A 12,877-nucleotide genomic window follows, 5' to 3' on the forward strand; every position below is an offset into this window, starting at 1 on the left:
TTTAGACAATGAACTGAAAAGCCATATTTTGGATATTTGCAATTTCATGTCTGCTTATGGAATGATTAGAAATAGCCCTCATCCAAAAATCTCTGTTCAAAAAAAACAGCCTAAAGAGATGTCATCAAAGGAGATGTATGAACACAGACGTCTGCTGGACCTTAAAAAGGGAATGCCTTGGTTGCAAGGAACTTTAATACAGTGTTCTGTTTTTTTCATTTACAACTGTCTAAAAGTATAATTGATTATATAATAAATGAAGCTTCATTCCAAGCTATTGAATAGTAGTCCATCTCACTGCTATTCAAATGATAAATTGGTGACCTGAGAACAAATTGAGCCAAAATGAGCTTCTATAGTAATCCAGACAGATGCCTTCATTGAATCAGAACTTTATAGGCATGCTATAACTGCCCATGATACCTGACAGATTATGGCTATTTGCATAAATAAAAAAGATACCTTTCTATTTGCTAAAGGTACCCATACATAGTTTGTCATAAACTGCCTACATTTACACACCTTGCATGACAATCGCACATGGGTATGTAGGGCATGGATGAATCAGAACAGATAACATGGGTATGAAAAGTTGAAAGAAATGTAGATCCTGCACTCAACATGTATTGTGTAATGTCGTCATTGTGTGTCAGAGCTAGCCAGCTGATAGGGTACAATATGCACTGAAGTCTAATTCCCTCCATCAGGTGAAAGTGGCATACAGTTTTAGATCAGAGGTTGAATTGTTTGTAATAAAAAATCCCAAGGTAAAAGCACTTTAAGAAGGAAGCATTCAGTTGTAGTATCAAATAGGGTACAGTGTGGGAAAGCCTGGTGGTGCCCAGTAGACGCCATCAATTGATACCTCCAATTTTATCAGTATCCGCAAACAGCTGGGTCCTCTGTAGGGAAATTGTGACATCTGCAGACACAATTAAGAGACAAATGTTGTTGGGTTTTTGGCTCCTTTGTTAATGCAGGGCAGCCCAGCTGAGCCAGGTTCCTTTTATAGAGTGTTCTCTAATAGATATTAGTGAATTAAGTAAGGCGCAGCTTCCAAAATAAGTGTTTGAGTTATGCCATCCTGGCCTATTGTTATCCCATTTGCTCACATCCCAAAACTGATTTATCTCTGTGGCCAGCTTTAGACTGAATTACATTTTAAGGGACTCCTTTAGTAAAAAACAAAAAAAACTACAGCTGGTTCCTGTAGGAAGCCACTTATACTCCTTTATGTAAAAGATGAAACTTGATCTTTATGGGTATTTGCACCGGTTTTGTGTATGTTTCAGACCTAGGGACATGTTAAATGGTGACATGAAGTGACAAGTGTATATAATATATATTTTTTTTACACTTAAGTGCTGGATTTTGTTCCTAATTCTCAAACCTCATGCCGACGTTATGAAAAGCACTCCTCCAGCAAAAGGGCTTGTTCTGTAATACAAGGTATTGGGTGATTTCCATCGGTTTTATGAATACATTTATGCAGAGATGTCTTAATTTGTACAAGCTACAAAAAAAAAAGCAATTTACCATTGTGCTAACTTCAGGGAAACAGAATGTACCAAATATCACAGCCCAGGCAGGTATATATATGGATATGCTATTTTATGTCTTAACCTCTTCTGCCTGTGGCTTTACAGTATGAAAGCAGCAATATGTCTTAACTATGCTCATGAATTAAGGGATAAGCCCCAGTAAACATTTGCTATTATTTAGATGTCATTGTCATTGAACTCCATGTTTACTTTCATATCTAAGTGAGTAAAACATTTTATTTCCTTTATCATTCCTAATTTAGATGCTGAAATTATGTACTGTACATTGGCTGTATTTTTTGTTATAGTTTATACATCATTAAATGGTGCCAAACACTGTATTGTGGTAGAAGAAACTCATATGTAAAATATATACCAATGTTGTCATTAAATGAAAGCCCTTTGTTTTCAGCATTTATAAATAAAGATTTGTTTTTCAAAGTGTGTGCTGTATGTATCTTTATGGATAGCTGTTGCTAAAACCAGCTTTGCCTGACATAAAAGCCCTCTTTGTACATTTTTTATATAAAAATTGTTATCCTTTAGGCCCCATTCACACTGAGCGATTTATGGAGCGATTTTTGCAGCGATATCGCTCATATTTCCGCGCTACATCGCTCTATGTAGCTTCACCAATACATTTCAATGTAGCTGTTCACATCTCGTCGCTCAATATCACTTGTAGCTCGTCGCTCCTACATGACCCTTTTTTAGAGCGATTTTGAGCGATATTGCTCTTCATTGCATACAGCCCAATAGGAAGAAGTCGCGCGACACGTCGCGCAATAGCGCTCAAAGTCGCGTGACTTTCATGTCGCTCAGTGTGAATGGGGCCTAAGTGTATTTTTCACTTTTGCAGCCAAAATTGAGAACCCCCCCTGCACCCCGCTTAATGTTTGTGTCCCCATTTTTACACAGCATACCAAAAAAAAATATTTAAAAATATATATTTACTTTTTAACTGTGTAGCAGGCCTTTGCAAGCTTTTCAGTTATAGGAAACTCTGACTGTCCTAATAGAAAGACTAGGGGCAGACTGAACTCCCCCTCCTTATCATACATTGTCCTCAGGCTTTTAACCCTTTGTTAGGATTCACAGTCCTGCTCATCTAGTTTACAAGTGATTGTAAAATCTGCCAGCACAGTGCAAGCTGTTCACATCTCGTCGCTCAATATCACTTGTAGCTCGTCGCTCCTACATGACCCTTTTTTAGAGCGATTTTGAGCGATATTGCTCTTCATTGCATACAGCCCAATAGGAAGAAGTCGCGCGACACGTCGCGCAATAGCGCTCAAAGTCGCGTGACTTTCATGTCGCTCAGTGTGAATGGGGCCTAAGTGTATTTTTCACTTTTGCAGCCAAAATTGAGAACCCCCCCTGCACCCCGCTTAATGTTTGTGTCCCCATTTTTACACAGCATACCAAAAAAAAATATTTAAAAATATATATTTACTTTTTAACTGTGTAGCAGGCCTTTGCAAGCTTTTCAGTTATAGGAAACTCTGACTGTCCTAATAGAAAGACTAGGGGCAGACTGAACTCCCCCTCCTTATCATACATTGTCCTCAGGCTTTTAACCCTTTGTTAGGATTCACAGTCCTGCTCATCTAGTTTACAAGTGATTGTAAAATCTGCCAGCACAGTGCAGACAGGGTTAATTATTTGAAACAAAACTCCCTCCCAACCCAGTTTCAGTCCTGGAGTTAGCAGAAAGAGCATCTAATAAAAAGGTAAGCTGCACTTTTGGGATTGTAATTTGAGAACATGTGACACATATAAAATCAGTATTATCCCAATTTGGCTGCAAAAGTGGTAATACACTTTAAGGAGTGGTAATTCTGGGCATACGCAAGAACTGAGGGTGATATAAAGACTAGCTAAATATGCCTGTTTCCGAACGGACATGGTTGGGAAGAATTTGGATGTGCAGGAGAGTATAGATACACAAAAATGTCATTTCACTGCCGGAAACAGAAAAAGGAAACTCCACATATTGACATTTTTCAGTTTCGGGATAAATTTGTATTTTTAGTGAAAGGGCAGCAGCTTGTGTCCTTTCAAATAATCTAAATAATAATAATCAAATAATATTTCTCCTGCTGCCCCCCCCCCGTGCTGATGTGGATTCTCCTGCCATTCCCTGGGTATTACAAAACACAGTAGTATGGGGGTTAGCTGGAAGAACCACAGCACACACGGGGGGGGACTAGGATGTCACTGTTACTGAAAGAAGATTCTGCAGGCCTTGTAGTGGGCTTTACAGCAAGATTTTACAGAGCATTTTCAGTGCTCTGGAAGCTTTCTTGAGGATTTTAAAGTACCATTCATCTCCAGTTTGGGAAAGTTCAAACAGATATTAAGGGGAGTGTGAACTGTCACTTTAAGCTAGCTGCAAGGTTGGTCAGATCGTCTGTGATCTGCTTCCAACTGCTAAGGACACAAATCGTAAGGCAGAAATGCTACATTTCAATCGATTCTTTGGACAATAATACATACAGAGGAGAGTCACGTGCACCAGCAAACTTGGGGTTCTGTTTATAAAGCAGTGAATGTGAATTTCTTTAAAGATTCTCTGGTGGAGAATAGATTACTGCCATATAAAAGAGAACTATGAGGAGTGATTTTCACTCAACCTCATAGTTCTAGCCGACGTGTGACAATGAGACTGTCACACGTCGGCTCAATAGATCGTGAGACTGTCACACGTCGGCTCAATAGATCGGGAAGTGAGCGAACGCATACTGTCGCTCGCTCACTTCTCGATCATCTCCCTGCAGGGATTCTCCCCTCCCTGATGCTCCAGTGCTGAGTGTAGGAACAGACTGGGAAGGGGTGGGTACAGCTGGCTCTGCCTCTAGATAGGCAGAGCCAGCTCTCACGCAGCTGGGTGGATCTCGACAGTAATGTCGGGATCCGTCCCGGCTGTGGCGGTCTCGGTATACTGCGAGCTGTAGCCATGCGATATACTGAGCTTTGGTAAGTATAGGAACGTCACCAGCACGACAAAGACTTAAATGTCAGTGAAAATCCATTTATTGAGGTCAGTCAGAGTCTGATGAGCCTGATGAAGGGGACCCTGCGCGGCCCTCTAAAGCGCTTGATGACACTTTGAGTATTGACTGACATCAATAAATGGATTTTCACTGACATTCAAGTCTTTGCCGTGCTGGTGACGTTCCTATACTTATGCTGAATGCGGCGCCATCCGCGGTCACTGCGAGCACCCTCAACTAACACTTGGGAGTTCTGGTAAGGAGTGCTACAGGTCCTTGGACTCCAATACTGGGCTTTGGGTCACGGGAGGACGCTAGTATATGTCCTTCCGTGACCCTTAGAGCTATCGGGAAAAATACTTACCCCAGAGTTCTCCTTTAACACAAATGGACCTGGAATATTCGCCACCAGACAATGTCTAGAGAAAATCACATTCTCTGCTTTGAAAACAACACAAAGGTGTCTTTATAATGAACAGAAACATTCTTTGATCTGACTCCAGATCTACATATGTAATGATTGACACACACTTACTTTAAAATGTATGGGAGAAATAAAAACCAAACATTCACACCTCAGAAACATGCATGTTTACCCTTGTTTTGTCTCCTCAAAAACATGGCAAGTACATACAAATACCTGCTGATCCTGCCAGAAATCCAGTGAGCCTGTAACTTGGGTGGGCAACTGTGGCATGATGGGCAACAAATCCCATCATGCATCCGGGACTCAAGGCTGTAACGATCAGTGTTGCAGTATCTCTCCTATCAGCCGCCCGAAAACCGAGGTCCATAAAAAAATCCAACTTTATTGTTGTAAATTCCATGCAAAGTTGAAAATACAAGGTGTACACCACCATAGTATAACTCTCACGTTTCACTACCTGGGCCTAATCATAGAAGAAGTTTCTTATTCTTCCAAATCTTTATAACTGCTGAGTACCGCCCATCTCATGCTAACTACGTGATGCCTAAGTAGTTAACCCCTTAAAGTGACTAACTTAATTGGACATAAATTCCTAATACCATATACAGGTGAAACTCGAATAATTAGAATATTGTGCAAAGTTCATTTATTTCACTAACATAGGGGATAACTCTCCCATATATGAGGTCGGCATACACCGATCGATAACAATAGTTAAATAATAACATTAAATGGATATCTGCACTACTAGATATTAGTATATGAATCAGAGAAATTACAGCTAAAGGCGGAAGTGATGTAGTACAGATCGCTTCTGTGGTGGGGAAATGCTGATCTCTCCTCACTGGAAACAGCTGCTGTGGCGGTCCCGGGCCCGCAGGGGGGGCAGCAGAGCCCGGGATAACCGGCAGCTGCGTTAGGGGGACAGCAAGTGGTTAAGCTTTGAAAATAAAAATGAGAAGCTGGTTGCCATAGGCAACTGCTCCTGTTTTAATAAATCCCCCTCTTTGTGCTTAGCACAATACGATGCAATGGACTGGTGTGAACTGATCCCATTCACAGTGTCAATGGAAGGCAGAACCTATACCTTATATAGCTTAGTGTAGAAATCAAACCAAACAAAAAATAAGTAACGCAATGCAATGGATGTCATCGGACTATGCAAACTCAAGTCAATGTACCTCCGTTGACTTTCACTTTTGGCTCTGATTCCTTAAACAGTCATTTAAACCTGATTGTATAAAATGTGCATACTGTACAGAGGGAAGAGGCGAGTTCAGCGGATATCAATGTCATCAACTGAGTTGATTGAAAAGAAAAATCCAACCCAGCCAATCCAGTGACCCCGAAGAATGGCTGGGGGTGTCTGCTGTGGTCATAAATGCTTACAGATATACACATTTACATTACACATCAGATATTACTGATTCAACCGTATATGGACAGATCAGGTGTCTGCAGACATCATAAAGTGGACTAAGGTAGGTGGGGGGCATCTGTTGGATTTGGGATGAGAATGCAAACCTGCTTGAAGCAAGGAAAAGCCCATTGATACAGGCAGCAAGCTCCTACTCTCTCTCACCCGAGTTCTCCCAATCAGTTGTGGCTGGGGCATTCCCCATCCCTGCAGCTACATGTCACAAAGGGCACCATAACTGATTGGGCTGGGGAAGGGGGTGTATGACAGTGGCAGTTTTGTGTGGGATTGGATGAACATGCTTTGCTCATCACTAGCGGTAAGTATGGATAGTCGCGGCGCTGTCATTAGGATCAGTTCACTATGTTGCATGCCATACTACAACATGTGAAAGCATTTGCTTTGTACATTGGTGTGCTGCGATGCCATTCCTTTTTATTAGTACCCCAACACACCTCAGTAACTGACATGTTGCAGTGCACCATAACGCATTACTGGTGCTGCGTTATATATAGGGTTGCCACCTCTTCTACAAGCGAAACCCGAACACTCTATTGCCAGGCGGCAATATTTTTTTTAGGTTATAGAGGAGAGAGACTGTAGAGACAGCCAGGAGAGTGTGCCCTTCAAGACTTATCTGCACCCTGTGTTTCAGACATCTCCTTGCTCCCCGAGTCCCTCCGTGTCCTGTGCCTCCTCCTTGCACTCTGTTTGGAACAACAGGACCCCATTGTTGCCCCTGTCCACCTAGTTACATAGTACATAGTATTTGAGGTTGAATAAAGACATAAGTCCATTAAGTCCAACCTATTGTGTGTGTGCATTGATGTTTGAGCAGGTGTGTCAGTGTGCATTAGTCCATGTGGGATTTTGCTCTTAGGCGTACCTGTACCCCTGAATGTTATGGTCTCCAAGGAACTTGTCCAGCAGTTTCTTGAATAATTCCACACTCTTAGCCGAGATCACTTCCTGTGGCAGCGAGTTCCAGACCTTAATAGCTCTGACTGTGAAGAACCCCCTGCCCCCTGTGTGTTGACATTTTTTTTCCACCAATTTTTAGTTGTGCCCTGACACCTTGACGGTCTGAAACCTGGACACAGCACATACAGGATTCAAAGGGCTCAAGGAGTGGGCAGAGCCAAACATGACTTCAGTAAAGGTGCCCATACCCTGTATGATTATCGTACGAGAATCGTGGGAAATCCCACGATAATCGCAAAGTGTATGGAAGGCGTGCAACCGTTTCTACTGTACGTTCGCGCGCCTTCTGTCGAACAAGCAGGCTAGAAAACCCGCCGGGAATCGTACGATTCTCGGTGAGTTAGTGGCCTGCTTGTTTGACAACTGCCGAACGGGCCGGTGTGCGCACGCGCACTCTGCCCGTTTGCAGTCATCTTGCCTGTCCAAGATGGGCAGATCGTACGTTTTTTAAATTAGTTTACAACCCTCGCAAGACAAAAGTCTTGCGAGGGTTGTAAAGTGTTTGACCATCTTTACAGGTCCACTTTAAGACTTCATTAATGGGAATGATTGTCATAAAATAGCAGTTCCCCTTTAAAAAAAGAAAACAATTTATTTCTACTGGATTTAGTTGCATACGCGCATATATATATATATATATATTTTACTACAAATCTATCTATGCAGTCTCTGAAGATAGCACTGGGAATGCCACCAAAGTGTGTTCCAGAGGTGCACTTGTACTCACGGCTTACATGTTGCTGCGGGTTGTACAGTGAAGGCTTCTGTGTCACTTCCGTGACGCACAATAATTTTACTTGTGTACCTGTTATGTTGCCTCATTTCTGCTTCACGCAGCCCCCATACACACAAAACGGTTGGGGGCAGAGGTGGACCCGGCTTGTACTGTGCTTCAGCTCTGATGTGAATAGTGTTGCCTCATGCTTCTAAGCATTAAGACCTGAACAGAAGAAAAAAGTCTCACACCGGTCTTCACACACAATGACAAATGATTAATATCTGCCAATCACAGAGCTGTATTACTCTCTTCACAGTGACCAGGAAGCCATTTACACAGCAGGGGGATATCGGTCTTCAGTAAACTGACATTTTGTGTCCGGGTATCAGCTGGCCTGAAACCCGGTTACAGGACTCAAAACCAGTACTGTCCGGGTGAACCCCGGACAGGTGGCAACACTAGTTATATAAAAGATTTACGTACACGTTTCTAGAGTGACTTGATGTGGCAGGTAGCGCATTCAAATGAGTGAACTGCCTCAGGCTAGCTTCACACCTAGGCAATTGCATTGTGAAATGTTTTTGCTTTGAAAACCGCTCAGTTTTCAATACATAGGGATGTCTATGAGGCGCAACAACCGCCCGAAAGTAGCTCTTGCACCTTTTTGCGTGACAGGCCATTTCTAATGTGTGACAGTTCTGTTGAACTGTTTCCAGACCTGAATGGAAATCTGTTGTTTGCGATATCGCGTGACTACACCCGCACGATAAATAGCTTAGGTGTGAACCCAGCCTCAATGAAATGCATGTTAACACATAGAAGAATGCACATCCATTACAATGTACCACTGACCATTGGTGTGAACGCGGCCTATGCGAACACATAACTGCTTTGACCTGCATGTGTAAAGCCCAGCCTCACTTCCAGTAACCGTAACAAATTCCAGCACTTTATGGTATATCTGGAAGATTTTATTTACACCAGAACCGTTTTCAAGCATGTTTCCAAGGACAAGTGATCAGGAACGGTCCCTGAATATGATCAGTATGAAGAAGCAGAATCGTGGGTGTTGCAGAGACACATATACAGCTTATTTACAGCAGCACACACCATAATTTACGGACTTCCTCCCCGGGTTCTGCCGCTTCCGGTGGACTACTTCCGCTTTTACGACACTTCGCTCGCTTTGCGGCTGTGAGGCCCAGTCATGGACGTGTTGGAAGGGCTGTTCGGGAGCGATGCCGAGTCTGATAACGAGCAGAAAAGGGACGGTGAGTGTACAGGGGAGGTCACACCCAGCCCGGGGGGCTCAGTCATGTGTGTGTTGTGAGGGAAAGCCCCGGGGTGAGCGCTCTGCCCTCACATACATTCACATTCCGGTATGGATGGCTATAGGTGTGTACACACTCTCTCTTCTCTCTCTCTCCACATTCAGCAGTCCCTGGCTACATGTATTCCCAACACAGGATCACTTTAGACGACATGCGACTTTATACATTATAGAACTACAAATGCCAGCATGCTCTGCTTTCTTCTTGTCTTCACTGCAGGTGGATGACAGTCAGGGGGTCATACTTCTGATCTGCTTGGGTGCTCTGTTCAGATGTAATGTGGGTGATCGGGGCATATGTCACATCTAGTGTAGGTGCTTTGTTCATGGAGATTACATCTAGTGTAGTTGCTCTGTACATAGTGGCTAGATCAATCAAATGTACACTGTTCATGGATGTTAGATATAGTGTAGGTCAGGGGTGGGCAACCTCAGCACTCCAGCTGTGGTGAAACTACAAATCCCAGCATGCTTGTGGGAGTCATGCCTGTGGCTGTCAGTCTTGCAGTAGGTGATGGGATTTGTAGTGTCACAACAACTGAAGTGCCGAGGTTGCCTACCCCTAGGTAGGTGCTGTAATGTAGTGCCCATTTTTTATATGACCGGCAAATCCAGGAATTGTTTTAGTATCCCACCTCAACCTACCCACGGAACCATCACATTCTCAAACAATTCATCCCCACACAGCTATCATGTATCGCTTCCCCTCCCTTTTAGATTGTATGGCCCTCCTTTCCATCTTGTCTTGAATTGTATTGTAATGTCCTCCTTATATTGTAATGTGCAAACTGTTGGTGCTGCATAAATCCTGTATAATAATATAGACATTTTTTTTGCCATCTGTTCTATTGGGGAGATTTTCACTCACTTTGTGTTTCATTGAAACAATGGGAAGCGTGAGGAGGGTCCACAACAGGGGGGCCCCTTGGAAAGGTTTTCTCCTGTTTGGGTGACAATTAGAACATTTGAACTTTGCTATCACCTTCTGTCCAGGTCAGAATGGTCACCATTAAGGATGAGCTCGGGTTCAGTCCGAACCCAGAAGGAAGCTGTCACTGCCGGCCTCCAGCACTGTGAATGTTTATTGGGTGTGTATAATAAAGACACAAGAAATTAGAATTGTTTGTGTGTTATCAGCTTAAGCCCATTGAGGGGGATTTATCAAAACTGGAGCCCCTATGGTATCCAATCAGCTTCTCTTTAATTTTCAAAGATAAACTAAAAAGAGAAGCTGATTGGTTGCCATGGACGACTGCTCCAGATTGTCTGCTCCAGTTTTAATTAAAAAAAATATAAAGGATGTCACCAGCACACCGAGCTGTTCAGCAAATGTCCATTTTAATCACAAACAATGTCATTCAATAGCAAGTACTTAAGGGGCCTCGCAGGGTCCCCGTTTCTGAGCCTGATGACGGGGACCCCGCGAGGCCCCGAAAGTACTTGCTATTGAATGACATTGTGCGTCATTAAAATGGACATTTGCTGAACACAACAGCTCGGTGGGTGTGCTGGTGACATCCTTTTATATTTTCAGATTATTTCACCGTGGTCACTGCGAGCACCCATTTGCAAAGATCCGGTAAGGAGTGCAGCAAGATACATATACTTTCTGCCAGTTTTAATAAATTCCCCCCAGTGCTTTGTCTATTGTGGTGACTTGGATAAGGATCGGATCGCATTTTATGGGAATTACTACAGAAAACCAGTCAATTCTATGGGGTTCACATACTTTTTTTTGCCACTGTACATGCTTTTTTTTTGCGTCCCCAAAGAGTTAAATGAGCTGCCCGCAGACTTCTTCCTGCAGCCCTGGGCACATCAACAATTGTCCCTTCACCGATGTATGGGGCAACATGTGAAAGAGGTCTTGATGTGCTTGAATGTGAACGGCTAAAAAGAGAGCTGCCATGAGATATTATTATTATTATTATTATACAGGATTTATATAGCGCCAATAGTGTGCACAGCGCTTTACAATATAAGGAAGACAATACAGTCACAATACAATTCAAGACAAGATGGTAAGGAGGGCGATTGTTGATCGTCATCCACTACATGTTTACCCAACACCTTTTTATTACAAAATTTTAACTGCAGCTCTTTTCATTTCAGACTCCGATTCTGGGTCCGGCTCTGACTCGGAACCAAGGAATGTTGCCTCGGTTAGTAACCCTTCTGGAAGTGACAGTGAGCGGGATGATGATGATGGGCATTCCGCAGTGAAGCCCAGCAATAAAGAATTGTTTGGCGATGACAGCGAGGACGAAGCCGGCTCCCCGCACAGCGGTAGTTACATTCGTTCAGAAAGATCAGATAATCAATCTGAAGGTAATGTTCATTCCGATCAAGAGAACGATCAGTCAGATGCTGAACATCATAGCGGCTCTGAAAATGATCGTGATGAAGACAATGATGAAGATGGAGGGCACAAATCCGATCACAGTAGCCGTCACTCAGATGCAGAAGGCTCAGAAAAAGAAGCTCATTCTGAGGATGAAAAGTGGGCCAGGGAGGATAAAAGTGACCAATCTGACGATGAGGAAAAAATGCAAAACTCGGATGATGAGGTCCGGCATTCCGATGACGAGGGTAACCTGCGATCAGATGAAGAGACGCACAGACAGCAGTCAGACGATGAAGATCACAGGCAGCATTCAGACGATGAAGATCACAGGCAGCATTCAGACGATGAAGATCACAGGCAGCATTCAGACGATGAAGATCACAGGCAGCGGTCAGACGATGAAGATCACAGGCAGCGGTCAGACGATGAAGATCACAGGCAGCGGTCAGACGATGAAGATCACAGGCAGCGGTCAGACGACGATGAGGAGAATGAACACAGACATTCTGATTATGAGAGACAGCACTCAGATGGTGACGATCATGATCATCCGCATTCAGACGATGAGGAGCTAAAGATTCAACATTCAGATGATGAACAGGAGCGTCGGAGATCAGATGACGAGCAGCAGCATTCTGATGATGAAGATCGGGAGCACAGACAGTCAGACGATGAACAGCGCCAACATTCAGATGATGAAGAAAATGAGCGACATCGCTCAGACGACGAGCCGCAGCATTCCGATGGCGATGAACTAGAGCACAAATCGAGTGAGTTGTACTGCTGTTCTCTTTCAAATGCTGGAATGTTCTAATGTTCTTTTGTCTTCTCGCTTTACATGAAACTTATGTCCCAGTGTTTGTAAAGTCTCACCACTCAAACTTTGAGATTTTTTTTAAGCTCTATTTTTTGTTAATTTCTTGGTGTCCTTTTGTAGTGTCTGGAAAAGGAAGTGATAGTGAAGAGGAGATTGGTCGACAGAGGCATAAAAAGGCAATAGCGTCCGACTCTGATGAGGATAGCGACGCAGAAAACGGTAAAGATATATATGTTTTTCTTTTAAATCCAGCACTGATGATAAGCTTTAGCTCGGGTGTCGGCATATGTTTATAATGACCTATCGATG

General features: G+C 43.2%; 1 protein-coding gene across 3 annotated transcripts in view; it reads left to right on the plus strand.

The window, feature by feature from the left end:
- The first annotated feature begins 9,251 nt into the window (after positions 1-9,251).
- The window catches only part of LEO1 (LEO1 homolog, Paf1/RNA polymerase II complex component), a 17,904-nt gene continuing 14,278 nt past the window's right edge, over positions 9,252-12,877 (plus strand). For all 3 annotated transcript variants that reach the window (XM_018576044.1, XM_018576046.1, XM_018576045.1), the window contains exons 1-5: positions 9,252-9,348; positions 11,520-11,979; positions 12,028-12,222; positions 12,364-12,474; positions 12,690-12,801. In XM_018576044.1, the coding sequence (XP_018431546.1) occupies positions 9,285-9,348; positions 11,520-11,979; positions 12,028-12,222; positions 12,364-12,474; positions 12,690-12,801 (942 nt within the window). In that variant the 5' untranslated portion in view covers positions 9,252-9,284. The remainder of the gene's footprint in view (positions 9,349-11,519; positions 11,980-12,027; positions 12,223-12,363; positions 12,475-12,689; positions 12,802-12,877) is intronic.

This window comes from Nanorana parkeri, unplaced genomic scaffold (assembly GCF_000935625.1).
Source record: "Nanorana parkeri isolate BGI_ZX_2015 unplaced genomic scaffold, ASM93562v1 scaffold55, whole genome shotgun sequence".
Taxonomy (NCBI): domain Eukaryota; kingdom Metazoa; phylum Chordata; class Amphibia; order Anura; family Dicroglossidae; genus Nanorana; species Nanorana parkeri.